This window comes from Marmota flaviventris, chromosome 9 (assembly GCF_047511675.1).
Source record: "Marmota flaviventris isolate mMarFla1 chromosome 9, mMarFla1.hap1, whole genome shotgun sequence".
NCBI lineage: Eukaryota > Metazoa > Chordata > Mammalia > Rodentia > Sciuridae > Marmota > Marmota flaviventris.
In genome coordinates this window covers 65,086,687-65,100,931 of record NC_092506.1, presented here as the reverse complement: position 1 = coordinate 65,100,931, position 14,245 = coordinate 65,086,687, and the positions used below count along the sequence as shown (strand labels likewise).

The following is a 14,245-nucleotide window of genomic DNA, read 5'->3' as shown; positions in this document are numbered from 1 at the left end:
GACATTCATATCTGGCCCCCTGCGAGGGCAGCATGGGGCTCCATGTGAGGGAAGCCTGGATGCAGGGGATGAGAGAGTGCGTCAACTAGTTTGCCAAGAGGAGTCCGCTGTGAGACAGCAGGGATCTTGGAGATGGGAAGGCCTATGGGTCCTCTGCCAGCAGTCAGTGCCCCCAGCCCACCTGAGGGCCCCTGTTCCACTTAGGCAGGCCCCTGAGCTTGGCTGGGAACTGCTCATATCTGGCTGCAAGCAGGGGCTATACCTCATTCTCCAGACAGGAAGGCGACTGGCATTCTTTTCTTTTAGGGAAAAGAAGGAGCATTTCCTAGTTGCAACCTAAGGCACCCCCTCTACTTCCCTCTTGGAAGCTCAGCCTCATAAACAGTTGATGAGACATAAGGCAAGGCCACCACAAGACCCTGTGATCTCAGGAAGCTAGGACTGAATTTGACTCTTCTCTGTGTCCCTGGATCCCAGCCCAGAGTGGTTGTTATGGTTTGGATATTCAGTGTCCCTGAAAAGCACATGTGTGAGATAAGGAAAGAAATTTCAGAGGTGAAATAATTAGATTATGAAAGGTGTGACCTCATAGATGGATTAATCCATGGATATGGATTAACTGGGTGATAACTATAGGCACGTAGGGTGGGCTGGAGGAGATAGGTCAATGGGGGTGTGCCTTTGGGGTTTATATTTTGTTCCTGGTGAGTGTCGGTCTGTCTGTCTGTCTCTCTCTCTCTCTCTCTCTCTCTCTCTCTCTCTCTCTCTCTCCCTCTCTCCCTGTCCTTCCTGGTCATGTCCTGAGCTGCTTCCCTCCACCATGCCCTTCCACTGGGATGCTGTGCCTCACCTCAGGCTCAGAGCTGTGGAGCTGGCCATCTATGCACTGAAAACTCTCAAACTGTGAGTCAAAGTGATCTTTTTCCTCTTCTATGTTTTCTTGTCAGGTCTTTTGGTCACAGTGACAAAAAAGCTGACCAAAACATTGGATGACAGAAGACCCATGTGAACCCATGTCCACAGGGGAGAAGTGTGGAGGTCTTGACCCCTGCAGCCCCACAAACAGGAGATGCCAGGTGGGACCATGACTACCTGGACTGCGCGCTCCTCCCCCGTCTCCACGTCCCCTGATGCCCTCCTACCTTCTTGTGGGCAGCAATGGCCAGCTGGGCCCACTTCTCAAGTGTCTTCAGGGGTGTGATCTCGCGGTCCGGGATGTAGGTGGGGACAAGGTTCAGCAGACGCTCCAGGATCATCTCAGAGCCATAGTCCACAAAGTACTGCTGGGAGGCCAGCTCCGCCAGGTCATCCTCCTGTGGGAGGGGACCTCAGTCATGCGTGCGGCCCGTACCCTCTGCCCTTCCAGACTCCTAAAGCCTTCAGGTTGCTCTCCTGGCCCTGTCTCCTGTAGTTCTGGGCCCTGCCCCTTGGGACCCTGCATTTTCACTGATTTGCTGGGGTGTTCCTGAGGGCCGCACCCCTGCCTTCTCCTGGGTCCCATTAGCTCTATGCTAGACTCTGACAGGGGCATATGAGCTGAAGAGGCCAGTCAGCCTGCCAGGAATGGGCCAGCCACTGCATGTCCAGCCCTCTGCTACAGCAACCGGGGCGGATGAGCAGAAGAAGAGGATGTGCCTGCCCTGGATAATGGGAGACCTGGGACCGCGGGGGATGAACAGAGAGGGAGTGCATCACCGTTACCGTCTCCATTACCACACTCTGCCCCTGGGGGTGTCCAAGTAGTGAACAACCAGTGGCTCTGCACACAGGCTTCAGAGGACCAGGTGAACACTGGGCATTTGCTGCCTCTCTGCTGGGTGATGCCTACCTGGGGCTCCCCAGGGCTCCAGTAGCAGGGGCAATAGAGAAAAACTCTGGGGGCCTTAAAGGCAATCGATATTTTCCAGTGAGTTTGAAGCATTTCAGAATTTCAGCAACTAATATGGCTGTTCCAACAATGAATACCATCAACACCAACAACATCCCTACCAACCACAGCATCATTACCACCATCAACACTGCCATCACCACCACCAAGAACGACACTAGCACCAACACCATCACCACCTCCACCACCCCACCACCAGGCACCACTGTCCTCATGCCCATCCTCACCCTCCATCACAATCGCCAGCAGAACCCTAAATACCATAAGCAGCACCATCACCATCACCAAAAACAAGACGACCACATTGCTCCAGTCCTCAGGAGGAGACAGAGGATACACACTTGTAAATTCTGGTCTAAAGGACTGAATCTGTTTCCCATTCAGAGCAGAGTTTACTGGACTAACCCAGAACCATAAGCACACACACTATGCCATGCAGTCACAGCAACGTGTAGGACACCTTCCAGGGGTGGAACTCAGTATACTCTTCAAAGACCCCGCTACCATCATTGTATCTCCTCCTCACAGCTCCTGTGAGGCAGGTCGTCTTAAGTCCAGCAGAGGCCTGGAGAAGGTCCAGCTGCAAGCAGCCACTCTCAGCATTAGCTGATGATAGGTCACAGACAGGAGCACCTGGCCCAGATTGGGTAAAAAGGAGTTGTGGGCCAAGCAAGCGCAGTACAGGATTTGCCGTCACTCACCTTCTCACACCTGTACTCCCCGAACTTGACCCCGCGCACCACCTGCTGGTAGATGAGGTTGGTGGCCACGTTGTCTTCTGAGGGGTTGTGCCAGGGTGTGAAGACCTCTTTTCGGAAGAAGAGCCTCCAGGGGGCATTGCGCTCCTGGGCACCCTGCTCCTTGGCATACTGCTCACACTGAGAGATGGCGTCCATGACATGGTCACTGCCACTGCCCAGGGAGGACACCTGTGGGCACAGGAGAGAAGGCCCAGTAGAAGGGTGGGCAGGCATGGAGTCAGGGAAGGACTACAGGAAGCCACCAGCTGTGGTCCTGGTCCAGATAGAAAACAGACCCAGAGAGAAGCAGGATGTGCCCTAGGTCCCCTAGAAGGCAGACCCAAATGGGATCCCCAGGTCCCATGGGTTCTGAGCTGTCACCCTAAATTATTAACTTTCCAGCCTCAGTCATGGGCACACTTATGGGGAAGTTGCAATTTCCTAGTACAAATCCTTTGTGAAGCTGTTGGACAAACTGTCACTGAAATCTACAAGTGAGAAAAATCCTGGCAGAGTGTCCAGAACAAGGTTCTGTCCCTGGACCTGCCGGGTGGAGAAGAAGGCAGCAGAGGAGCCTGCAGTCCCCGAGCCCAACAGGCTCACACATGCTGCTATGGAAGAAATGTGTGACCGCTTGTCATTTCCCCAGCCCACAGCACAGCAACCGCGCAGGGAACGGTTGTGAGAGAACTGGCTGCCTGCTGCCTGTCGGGGCCCTGTTCCTTCTCAGCACCAACAGAGGATTCCTCCTACCTGGGCCCACACGACTGAAGAACACCCCCAGCACCTGTCCTAATGAGTCAGCCAGAACCGGGGCTACCCCTGGCTGGAGTCACCTGAGCCAGGAGTCAGCACTGGGACAGAAGAAGGTAGTTCCCCCACCCAGAGTGGCGTCAGGAGGTGATGGGGCTCCACCTTACCTTATCAAACAGGGCGATGTACAGGGAGAACCCAAAGCGGTCCTTGAGCGAGATCTTGTCGGCCAATGCATTGCATAGCTCCTTGGCTGTGGTTGCTGAGTCCGTCAGAAGGGTCTTGGTGGTCCCATCCATGAATGTCACAGGTAACATGATGGGCTTCTTGGACTTAGTGGCCTGGAAGTGACCCCAGAGAGTTTGAGGATCCCTTCACTTCTGACCAGCTTACTCTCTCTGGACTCTGGCCCCCTGCTCCTACTGAGTGAATGGGATCTGCCCCTAGACCCCAGGTCCCTGCCATCCCACCAAGACACTATCCCTGTCACAGGTGCCTGAGGAGCCGTGCTCCACAGCCCATTCTAATGGGACCTTCAGGGCCCCTGAGCAAGGCCTCTGAGCCGGGCCTCTGGGGCTGGGAGGTTGGGCACTGCCACAGGTCGGGCTTCTGACCTTATTTCACATAAGGACATCACAAGACCCTGCAAGATGAATATCACCATCCCCAGGTTGCTGGCAGAGCCTCGGAGATGCAGAGGGAATCCCTCTTGCCCAAGTGATTTTGGTACAAAGCCATTGATCCTTTGGGGGCTTTTCTGTTCTGATGGGCCTGGGACTCCAGAACAGAGGAACAGAACTCAAAGCGCGGAGCATTTCTGGGGCACTGGGGTGCACTGAATACACACTTGCTGCGGGCAGGGACGCACCTGCAGCTCCAGCCAGCTGGGTGGCTGCGTCCGAGTCCCATTGACAAAGGTCCTCCTCAGGCGCTCCTCACAGTATGGGGCATAGCCAGGCGGTCCCCCGTGGATGAAGTTCCGCAGGTACTACAGACAGGAGACCCAATGAGGCAGCTTCCAGCCAGCCTCCCTGGGCCTCCCCAGCCTGGACCATTCCAGCAGCCTTCAGCCCCGTGCCCACACTCGGGACCTGCCTCTCAAGGTAGGACTGCCCACACCCCTCCTCTCCATGCTCCAGCCATGGCTCCCGCGGCCCTCAGGACATGTACTGTGGCTCAGCAAGAAACCCACACAGTCCAGCTCTACCTTTCTCTGCCATGTCTCCAGCCTCACCCCGTACCACCATCTCCCCTGTCCCTGGCATAACTGTCCTCCTCCAGGGCCCTGTTTGGACTCTACCACCTCCTCCAAGCTCACAGCACCCTCCAGTCAGGCTGGCATCCCCAGAACCCAAGGCCTAGCTCTGAGTTGAACTGAAGTGCCTGACCCAAGTTACGTGCTCAGAGGGCCCAAGACACCCTCCTGACTGACTCAAGCTCATTAGAATGGGGCCAGGGGTGGTGGGACTGAACAAAGTGGTGGCTGCCTGGGCATCCTACTGGTGTAGGATGGGTCTGGGTGGGAGGTGGTGAAGCCTGAGAGGCTCCAGGCCCTGCTGAGCCGCCTCCTCTGCTTTCTCCCCTCGATGCCAGGACAGGGCCTGGCTCCTCTTCCTCCTGGGGGCCTCCCTACCTTAACAAACTTCTCAGAGGGGGCGAAGCAGCCCACGCAGAGAGACACGAGGATCCAGCCCCGGGCGTAGCTGCTCTTGGAGGGGTTGTGGGTGAGCTGCTTGCTGATCTGGCAGTAGATCTCATCCCTAGGCAGGAGGAGAACTGCCTCAGAGGAACAGCCCCACCCCACCGCTCCCAGCAGCAGGTGTGATGCGACATCACAGTGTGATCCAACATGCCCAAGACCATCCAGGGGGAGGCAGAGTGTGCCAGGTCGAGGAGCCTGAGCCCAGTGCTCTAGGGAAGAGAGTCTTGCTTTAGAGACAGGATCATCAGGCAGGAAGCACGTTGATAACTCCAATCCAGAGTCCACCATGCAAAGGTGGTGGTACGTATCCTGCTCTGGGCACAGCAGCCACAGCCCCTGGTGGCAATGCTGATGAGAAGCACAGGCCTGCCCCTGCCTGGTCCCCGACCTGCTGGCTGGCCCAGGCAGATGGGTGGGCTCCATTCTCTGACCCCAGCCCATAGTCAGGGACAGTTTCTACTAATGGAAGCTGGTACAGCAAAAACAACCCCAGCACTTGGGGCTGGATGAATGGGGACTCTAACTTCTCCAGATGCATTCCTATAATGTTGGGATTTTAAGTGGCTATTACTTTTGTGCTAAGATGAAAGTAATTTTTGTTTTCATTTTAAAGGGATCCTTTCAGGATTGCTGTGCAAAAATATAAGTCAAGGTGTATAAAACACCCTGCACAGGGCCTGGCATAGGGGCTTCATGAAAGGGCAGCTGTGATGGTCACTGCTGTTGTGAGCAATGTCTCTCCTGGTCCCTAAGCCTTTAAGAGAGCCTGCTGTCTCAGGGCTGAGGGAGGGCGCGTAGTGGCATGCTGACCACCAGGGGGCACTTGCTGCTCCTCTTGGCTGCCCTGGGCAGGAAGAGGGATGATCTGATTCAGTGGCTTTCCAATTTTGAGTGATTGTGGGCCAATATGATTTAAATTTCAGAAGTTGCCAACTCTTTTTAATCATGACAAAATAAGAACATCTAAAACACACACATACCTATACACACACCCTGCACACTACCCTATTTCCTAAAACGAAGGTCATCTAAGATATCCAAAGCCAGGTAGGGAGTGCAGCTCAGTGGTAGAGCCCTTGCCTGGCATGTGTGAGGACCAAGGGTCAATCCCAGTATTTTTTTTTTTTTTTAAAAAAAGGCCCCAAATTCCAGAGGTCTAAATCTCAGAACCAAGAGCAACGCTTAAAGTTAGACAACTGTAGCTGCAGTTCTCGTCTTGCCACAGACCCGTGAAAATCTTATCCCCTGCTACTGGAGGCACTGTCGTGGTCCCTCAGGGTTCATTCCCCAGCCTTCCAACTCTTGGTCCAGGCATCCCAACATGGAGGCTGTGACAGTGAGAAGACTGGGTGGCTACCATTCCCTTTTAGAGGGGTGGCCCTCAAGCAAGGCAGTACCTGGCTTTGGGGAGTGACGGGAGGAGACTCTCCTGGAAGGCAGGAGGTCTGGGAGGCCAGGTGACCCTGGGCAAGTTTCTTCCCCACTCTGAACCTGTTTTCTCATCAGGAAAATGGGGCTCCCCGTCACTGACCCTGCTGCTGCCACTACCCCTCCCTGCAGGCCAGCCCACAGCAGCAAACAAGTTCATGGGCTCGGCTCGCCTCACCCCTTCCTGTGCTGCTGCGGTTGGGGAAGCCTGCCCACCCTCACCCCGCCTAGCTGGGCAGATCCCTTACTTGCTCCTGGTGACTCCCAGGTCTTTGCATCACATCCCTGACCACTGCTGCCTAGATAGAGGCTCTCCTGGCCTCAGGGGAGGGTACAGTGGCAGGGTCCCCCCAGCATGCTGCACATGGTGATCCTGAACTCAGGTAACAATAGTCATAGTTACTATTACTGAGGGCCTACTGTGCTCCATGATTTTTACGCACTTCTTGTCTTTGTGACTTTCCATGAGCCTAGGAGGTAGGCACCATTATTTTTATTCTTTATAGATAAGAAAAAAAGGCTTAGAGAGACCAAGGAACCTGACGTGGCACAGCCAGCTGGCAGCAGAGGCAAACACAGGCCTTTGGCTTAATCTGTTGCTAAGGTGATGAAGTCACAACACAGCTGCCTTAAGCCTTCCAGCCCTGCCCGGGGGTGCCGGGCGCCCCCTCGTGGCCTCCCTGAGCCCCTCAGGTGCTGACCGCAGTGCTGGCCGCAGGATGCCGTTGCCGATAATGAAGTGCAGCTTCTCCAGGTTGGAGGTGGGCCGGTCCTCCAGCATGCTGTTGCCCTGCACCGTGGACTCCCCATCATGCAGCCTCTTCGTCACCTGGGCCAGGGGACACAGTTAAGGGCAGGTGAAGCTGGGGACCTGAAACTGCCCAGTCTCCAGAGCAGATCCAGGCAGCAGGCAGAGGAGTTGGGCTCCCCACCACTGACCCTGCTGCTGCCACCACCCCTCCCTGCAGACCAGACGCTGGGCCAAGAGCTGCTCACATGGCCTGGGAGCACTGGCCTGGCACCTCCGCTTCTGGAAGAAGTTTCCCCCAAACCTTCCTTGACACCCACTCCCAGCCTCCACTGGGGGAGGACCATTCAGCCAGAATGGAACCCCCCCCCCTCTCTGGGGTGGGGTCCCTCATACATCTCTGGCACCAGAGTACACCCTGGGTTCCACCCACACAGTCACCAAGGCCCCTGACCCCAGTGTGCCCAGCTTCAGAACTGGTTCCTAGGAATCAGTGTCCCCTGTCTGGGGCCACAGCAGCAGCCCCACACTCTGCCCAGATGCAGTGAGCAGCTGGAGTGTGGGTTACAGATGGGGAGGGCTGTGGAAGGTTCCCACATCTCCTGAGCACCTCTGCTGCCATCTTGGGCCCCTCTCCCATGACCCCTGGGAGTGGGCATTTTCTTGCCTTGGCTCCTCTGATTCCAAGTACAGAGCTGGGATTCAAATCTGAGCCCACAAGACTAGCATCTTGTGTCAGGTGGGGATGGGACAAGGGCAGAGGCAAAGCAGTAGCCTCTGACTTTGTAATAAGGGGCGAGGAAGAGGATCCTGGGAAGAGGAGATTCCCAGGAAGAAAAGGGGAAGGAGGTATTTTAGGTGTGTGCAAGGAGGAGCGTGTGGGGCCCAAGCTGTGAATGCCATGGTCTGTGTCTGCGTCGCAGCCCCCACCAGCCTGCACCACCCTGGAGCCCTAGGACCAGGACAGTGCTCAGAAGATGAGGGGACCGACTGAGTGAGCTCAGAGCACTCAGGGGAGCAGACACTCTGCCATCTCATCCACAGAGGAGCGCCCACCTGAAAGGTCCTTTGATCAAGCGCCCCAGGCAGGTGTCCGAAGGAAGTGACCCCCTCACCCTGCACCACTCGGACGCTCTCCATTCCTGCTCTGCGAAGCCCTCCCTGGCCCCAGCCTGAGCCCACCGCATTTTCCATGCCGTCCTGTCTGCTCAATCCCCCCACCACGTTGTCCTGTCCCCTAAAGACAGGCAGCATTGACTCCTACTCCTGCTCCTGGGGGTCCCAGCTCAGTTGGCTGCAGCTTAAGGCCCCGGGGTCCACTCTCACCTCCTCTGTGAGTTTGGACTTCTTCTTCAGGGTCAAGTGCACCAGTTTATGCCTCACACTGCTCTTCTTCTGCCCCTCAGGGAGTTGGGCCTGCAGGACCAACTAGGGTCAGGGGCAAGTGACTGGGCAGAAAGCAAAGACAAGACCACCTGACAGTGGGCTGCACCTGGGATCAGCTGACCTCCACACTGACACAAGACACGCCCCACCCTGCACCCTGCCACCCTGCACCCTGCACCCACCCCCACCAGCCAGCTGGCAAATGGGAAACGGACTCAGAAAAGCATAATGACCCCCCAAACCCTCCCCCCAAAGAGTCGCCACAGGAGCTGGCTCCAACAGCAAAGTCCTGCTCTGCCATGAGCCCCTGGGTCACCATCACTTCACAGTTTACACAACTTTCACACTTTTGCTTCCATAAGTAGAGAGAGAAGGCTGGGGATAGGGGAGGTGAGGCAAATCGCAGGGTGCTCTTTCTGCTGAGGGCGCTGAGGCCAGGCAGCCCTCTCCACTGGCCTGGGAGGGTCATCAACTCGGGGGGAGGGGGGAACCTTGGTCTGACCTCACTCTCGCCCTGCAGGGCCTGCAGCTCCCTCTTGTATGTCTTCTTGCCCAGAGTCTCATAAATCTTGGTCATCACAGGGATCTTCTCGCTGCCGTCACTCATGGCTGTGTGGTACTTGGGCTCTGGGAGGTCCCCCATGAACCTCAGGATGGTGATCCAGACTGCCAGAGCCGCCTGGGGGCAGAGTGCAGATGTCAGGAAACCGGAGCAGAGGACATTGCTAGTTGCTAACACCATGGAGATAGCCCGGATTCGAGGAGAGGGCTTGGAGAAACACCCGCCCACGTGTTCTGGCCCTAGGCTGCGCCCCAGGTAGGAGACGGCAGTCAGACCCAGGCCCTGCCCACCCAGGACATGCCACCCGGGCAGCACCCACAGCCCCAGCCCGGCCTTGCTAGCAGGGACCAGCAGCAGGCAGGCCTCACCAGCTGGTCGCCCTCATCATCATGGTAGAGCAGCGGCTGTTTGAGTGGCCGCCGGGTGTAGGAATGTGTGGTTGTGCCCTGGAAGTAGGTGGCAGCAAACTTTGCAAATTTGTACTCAGAGAGGTCCTCCTCGTCCTCGTCAGGCAGGGGTAGGGCCGCATCCACGTCCTCCTCCACCATCTCCATCCGCCCTTGCTCCAGGTCCTGATGGACACAGAGGGGTTCCCTGCCATGTGGGCCTCAGGTGGGAGGGCCTGGAGCAGACTCAGGTTGACTGCCATCTCACATCCTCCCTGCAGAGCCAGCTCCTCCTCCAGGAGGGTAGGGGCTCTGCATGTCCTATCTGCTGCCCAAACACAGTGGTTCCTCAAGAAGGCTCCAGAGACGGACAGTGACCTGCCTAAGGTCACATGGCAAGCAGGGTCTGGATGGGGTCTGGGAGCCAGCTCATCACCATTCTCTGCTCAGAGGGGTCAGGTGGGTTTTAATGCAAGGGGACACACACAAGAGGAGGAAGGACCATCACACAGTGGGGTGTAGGCTGTCCTCAGTTTGGTACCTCAAAGCCACTAGGTGCCTGGCCCTCCTGGCCTGGCAGGCCACCCGAAGTCCCCAGGAAGCCAAACATCTTGTCCACCATGTCAGAGTGATTGACGGGCTCGTGGCGGGCCTTCTCCATCTGCTCCAGCAGCTCCTTCTTCTGCCGAGCGGCCTCCTTCTCCTTCAGCTCGCGCTCTGCGTCCTCACGAGCCAGCTGGGCCAGGCGTTCCTGAAGGTTGGGGTGAGGCAGAAGGGGTGGGGTTGGCATCCAGTGCCACAGCCTCAGGAAGCACGCTTTCCTTGGGGAACCCAAGGTTGGGACAGCCCCAGTCCCAACCTCTACCAGGGCCTCCTGAGTGCAGGGAAGAACTGCACCCCCATCTTCCCCCTGGCTGGCCACGCTCAGCTCTGCCCTCACGGTGCAAGGCAGATAGATGCCCAGCACCTCTGGGCCACAGAGAGGCCTCTGGAGCAGCCCAGCCAGTAGCCCTGCCCATCCCCCAGGGCTCAGCCTGGAACCTCTGCCCCAGGCAGCTCACTTCGCACCAACCCAGAAATCCCACAGCCACGGGGCGGAGGTCTAGATCAAGTACTACCCAACAGAAATATGATAGAAGACACACATGTAGTAGCCATAGTTTAAAAAGCAAAAAGAAGCCGAGCACAGTGGTGCACGCCTGTAATCCCAGTGGCTTGGGAAGCTGAGAAGGAGGATTGTGAGTTCAAAGCCAGCCTCACAAACTTAGCGAGGCCCCCAGCATCTCACCAAGACCTTGTTTCTAAAGAAAATGTACAAAAGGGTTGGGCATGTGGCTCGGTGTTTAAGCACCCCTGGCTTCAATCCCCTGTACCAAAAAAGAAACGTGATGTTAATTTTAATAATGTTATTTACCAAATATCATCTTAACCTGTGATGAGTATTATAGAAACAACACTGAGGTCTCCTCAGTCCTTTCGCCCCGACTAAGCATCCAGAATCTAGATCAGGTATCTCAGTGCTCTCAGTCCAAGTGTTCAGGAGCCCTGTGGCTGGTGCTCCCACATCGGGCTGCACAGCCCTCGGGGCTGTCACCCTGCTCAGGCTTTTTATCCCCCTGAAGGTGCCTCCTGCCTGGCCCAGTGAGAGCCGAGACATGCGCTAAATGACACATGCGCCAAGTGCGCCTAGGAAGAGACACCTCCTGATTGAAGAAGGCAGGAGGGTCGCAGGACAGGTGACGAGTGGCTGTGCTGGAGGAAAGCCATGGAGCCAGCCAGCAGACCAGGACATCAGGTGTCCCCAGCTCACCTGATGCTTGCGCTCTGCCTCCTCCTTAGCCTTCTTGGCACTCATCTCTTTCCGGAGCTTCTCCTCCTCCGCCAGCCTCATTTTCTCTGCCTCGAGGCGCCTCAGGTACTAAGGAAAGGGACAGCCAAGGAATGTCAAAACACAGGCGCAGTATTTGTCATGGCAGGGTGAGCCTGAGTTCTGGAACTGAGAGCATCTGATGAGCAGTTTGGCAGACAGGGAAACGGGCAGCTGAGACTCTCCAGAGCAGGTCGGATCTCAAAGCCAAACCAGGTTTGCGGGGGCCCTGAAGATCCACTAGGGTGACTGGGGCCCAGCCCAGCCTTGGCTGGGAGGGTGGGAGTGGGGTCTGTAACTCCTCAGAGCTGGCATAGCCTTCTTGGCACTCATCTCTTTCCAGAGTCCCCCCTAGGCCTTGGCCTCCTTGGCCAACACCAGGGCTGACCCATCTGCCTGAGGCAGCACACACCTCGGTGGACACCCCTTCTGGGTGCAGGGCTTGGGTGCTGGGACTTTGTGGTCCTCACCTCTGCCCGGAGGCGCCGGTGCAGCCTGCGGGCGATCATGCCCCTGGCGTAGGCCTGCACGGTGAGCACCGCCCAGAGGCGGTGGCGGAAGGCCTTGCGCACCAGGTAGGCACGGCAGCGGGCCTGGAACTGGATGATGCGCTGGCGGGCCAGGCAGTACTGCTGGTGCAACTTCCGGGAGCGGTGCAGGGCCTGCAGCCGCAGGAAGCCCAGGCGCATCTGCAAGGACATGGCCCTGCACTCAGAGACTGAGCCGCCACCCCTCCCAGAAGGACCCTGCCAGCAGCAGCCTCCGCTGCACAGGTCTCCAGTTCCAGACAGGCCTCCTCCTGAGGCAGCAGCTGCACTGCTTCACAGAGGTCCACAGGACCCAGCCGCTCTGGGGGTCCCTTCTGAGGTCTCTGGTAACCCCAGAGTACTTACAACTCACCAAAACGTTCCCGAAGAAAAGCAGCAAGCATTGCTGACCAGTTGGGAAGAGCCACAAAGACTAGACCTGGACTTTGGTTGGAGGACAGGTAGGGGCAGGCCCTGGGAGGCTCACCAACTCGAAGTTCCTCCTGCAGGTGTATCCCCGCCAATGCTTCTGGATCAGTGTGGCAGAATTCTTCAGCTTCAGGAAGTTGGACCTGAAACAGCCGTGGTGATGGGGTGAATCTCAGAGCACAGAGCTAGGCCTAGACGCAGCTAGGGTACAACTGGCTTGGGATCAGGAAAGCACACTGGGACCTAGCTCTGTGATGCCCCAGCTGTGTAACCTTGGGCAAGACACAGACCCTTTCTGTGCCTCAGCATCCTCTTCTAGAAATAGGGTAGAATAATTCCCACTCTCCCTGCCTCAGATTTGTCACATGAGCCCATTAAGGCAGATATTCAAAAGGTACTTGATAAAGGAGGAAGTGTCTGAACAAATTAGTAAAATAATGTAAAAGACTAATAAGAGCTTTCAACAGTCTAACTTTCGATTTTATTCATGAGGAAGCTGAGACTTGAAGTTGGGACTAGAGCCTCTGTCTGTCTGACTCTGAGGAGCTCAGTGCTGTCTTCCTGCACACAGTAGGCTGCTTCTTCAGAGAACAGTCATCTCCAGCCTGATGGAGGATGGAGAGACCACACATCAGACAGCAGTGTGTGTGGAAAGCAGGAAAAGACAGGGGGGTGAAGGATGCAGCCACAGCAAATGAGCCCCAGTGGGCGGGGATCAGTGGATGGATAGATACAAGAAGGGACAGACAGAAGAGAGCAGATGGACAGGTGAGTGGATACAGGGTGGGGGAAGGGCCACACGTACTGCAAAAGGGTCAGGTCATAGATTTGCATGGAGCTGAATCACATTCAAGTTAGTCCTGCCCATTTGTGAATCATCACAAGCGTACACACGTCTCTTACGTAAAATATGAGACGCACTTTGTAATTTATAAAATCTCAAGTTTCCTCTTTAGGAAACTCCACTGGCCTCGAGATGAACAGAGGGTGCGTGAGTGTGCCTCACGGCCTCATGTGCCCACGTGTGCCCACAGGACAGCGCACCGTTCCTTGGTTTACCTAGCATGGGGAACTTTGTGAATCTCACGTCTGGTTCCTCTGTCTGTATGAACATGTGTGTGCTTTCCAAGTGTGCACCGCAGTGTGCCTGTCCACTCCTGGTGTCCATGTGGGAGCATAGTGAGCCCCCTGGGCACACGCACCTTAACCTGGGCTGGGGTGGCAGGAGCTGTTGGGGGCACGAACCTGTCTTTGAACCCCCGGATGATCTTCTGGAGGAGGATGACTCTGTCAGTGATGGCCTTATCCCGCTCCACCTCCAGCAGCATGTCATGGTGATCCTGGAAGGCACAGCTCCTGAGCAGCGCCCAGACCCTCCAGGCCAGGCCTAGGGCTCAGGGGCGCCACCCAATCTCCCACACATGCTCGGACCCAAGGGTGGCCTCCCATCGCATCAGGGGCTGTGGAGGTTTCCAAGAGGCCCAGCAGGACCCACGGAGCAGGAGAACCATCATTTCCCTGGACAGGGTGATAGGGCCCATTCACACGCCCCCCCAGCTTTGCCCCATGGCCATCTCTGCCCAAGCAGAGACTTCCCAGGACCCTACCCAGGCCACTGTCATTTCTCTCCAGAATCCTGACAGCAGCTGACATTTCCAGCCCTTTCTCCTGCTAGCTCTTGACCCAACCCTCACTCCAGTTGGAAGAAGCCTCATTGGTTCATTCAACACATGAACAGAACATCTGCGCCATGCTGTGCTGGCTTCTGAGGGCAGTGTCACAGCAGGCCAGGCAGACATGGCCCTGCCTGTGGGCAGGTGAGACTCTCA

At 56.5% G+C, this 14,245-nt stretch overlaps 1 protein-coding gene across 4 annotated transcripts in view; it reads right to left on the bottom strand.

Annotated features, from left to right (window-relative positions):
- Myo7a (myosin VIIA) overlaps positions 1 to 14,245 on the bottom strand; it is a 73,970-nt gene that overhangs the window by 19,226 nt on the left and 40,499 nt on the right. For all 4 annotated transcript variants that reach the window (XM_071616517.1, XM_027942585.2, XM_071616518.1 and 1 more), the window contains 14 exons: positions 13,662 to 13,756; positions 12,475 to 12,559; positions 11,931 to 12,149; positions 11,404 to 11,511; positions 10,135 to 10,344; positions 9,576 to 9,779; positions 9,148 to 9,324; positions 8,586 to 8,675; positions 7,213 to 7,340; positions 5,015 to 5,141; positions 4,250 to 4,369; positions 3,549 to 3,722; positions 2,590 to 2,817; positions 1,143 to 1,313 (listed from right to left, as the gene is read on the bottom strand). In XM_071616517.1, coding sequence (XP_071472618.1) covers positions 1,143 to 1,313; positions 2,590 to 2,817; positions 3,549 to 3,722; positions 4,250 to 4,369; positions 5,015 to 5,141; positions 7,213 to 7,340; positions 8,586 to 8,675; positions 9,148 to 9,324; positions 9,576 to 9,779; positions 10,135 to 10,344; positions 11,404 to 11,511; positions 11,931 to 12,149; positions 12,475 to 12,559; positions 13,662 to 13,756 — 2,136 coding nt within the window. The remainder of the gene's footprint in view (positions 1 to 1,142; positions 1,314 to 2,589; positions 2,818 to 3,548; positions 3,723 to 4,249; positions 4,370 to 5,014; positions 5,142 to 7,212; positions 7,341 to 8,585; positions 8,676 to 9,147; positions 9,325 to 9,575; positions 9,780 to 10,134; positions 10,345 to 11,403; positions 11,512 to 11,930; positions 12,150 to 12,474; positions 12,560 to 13,661; positions 13,757 to 14,245) is intronic.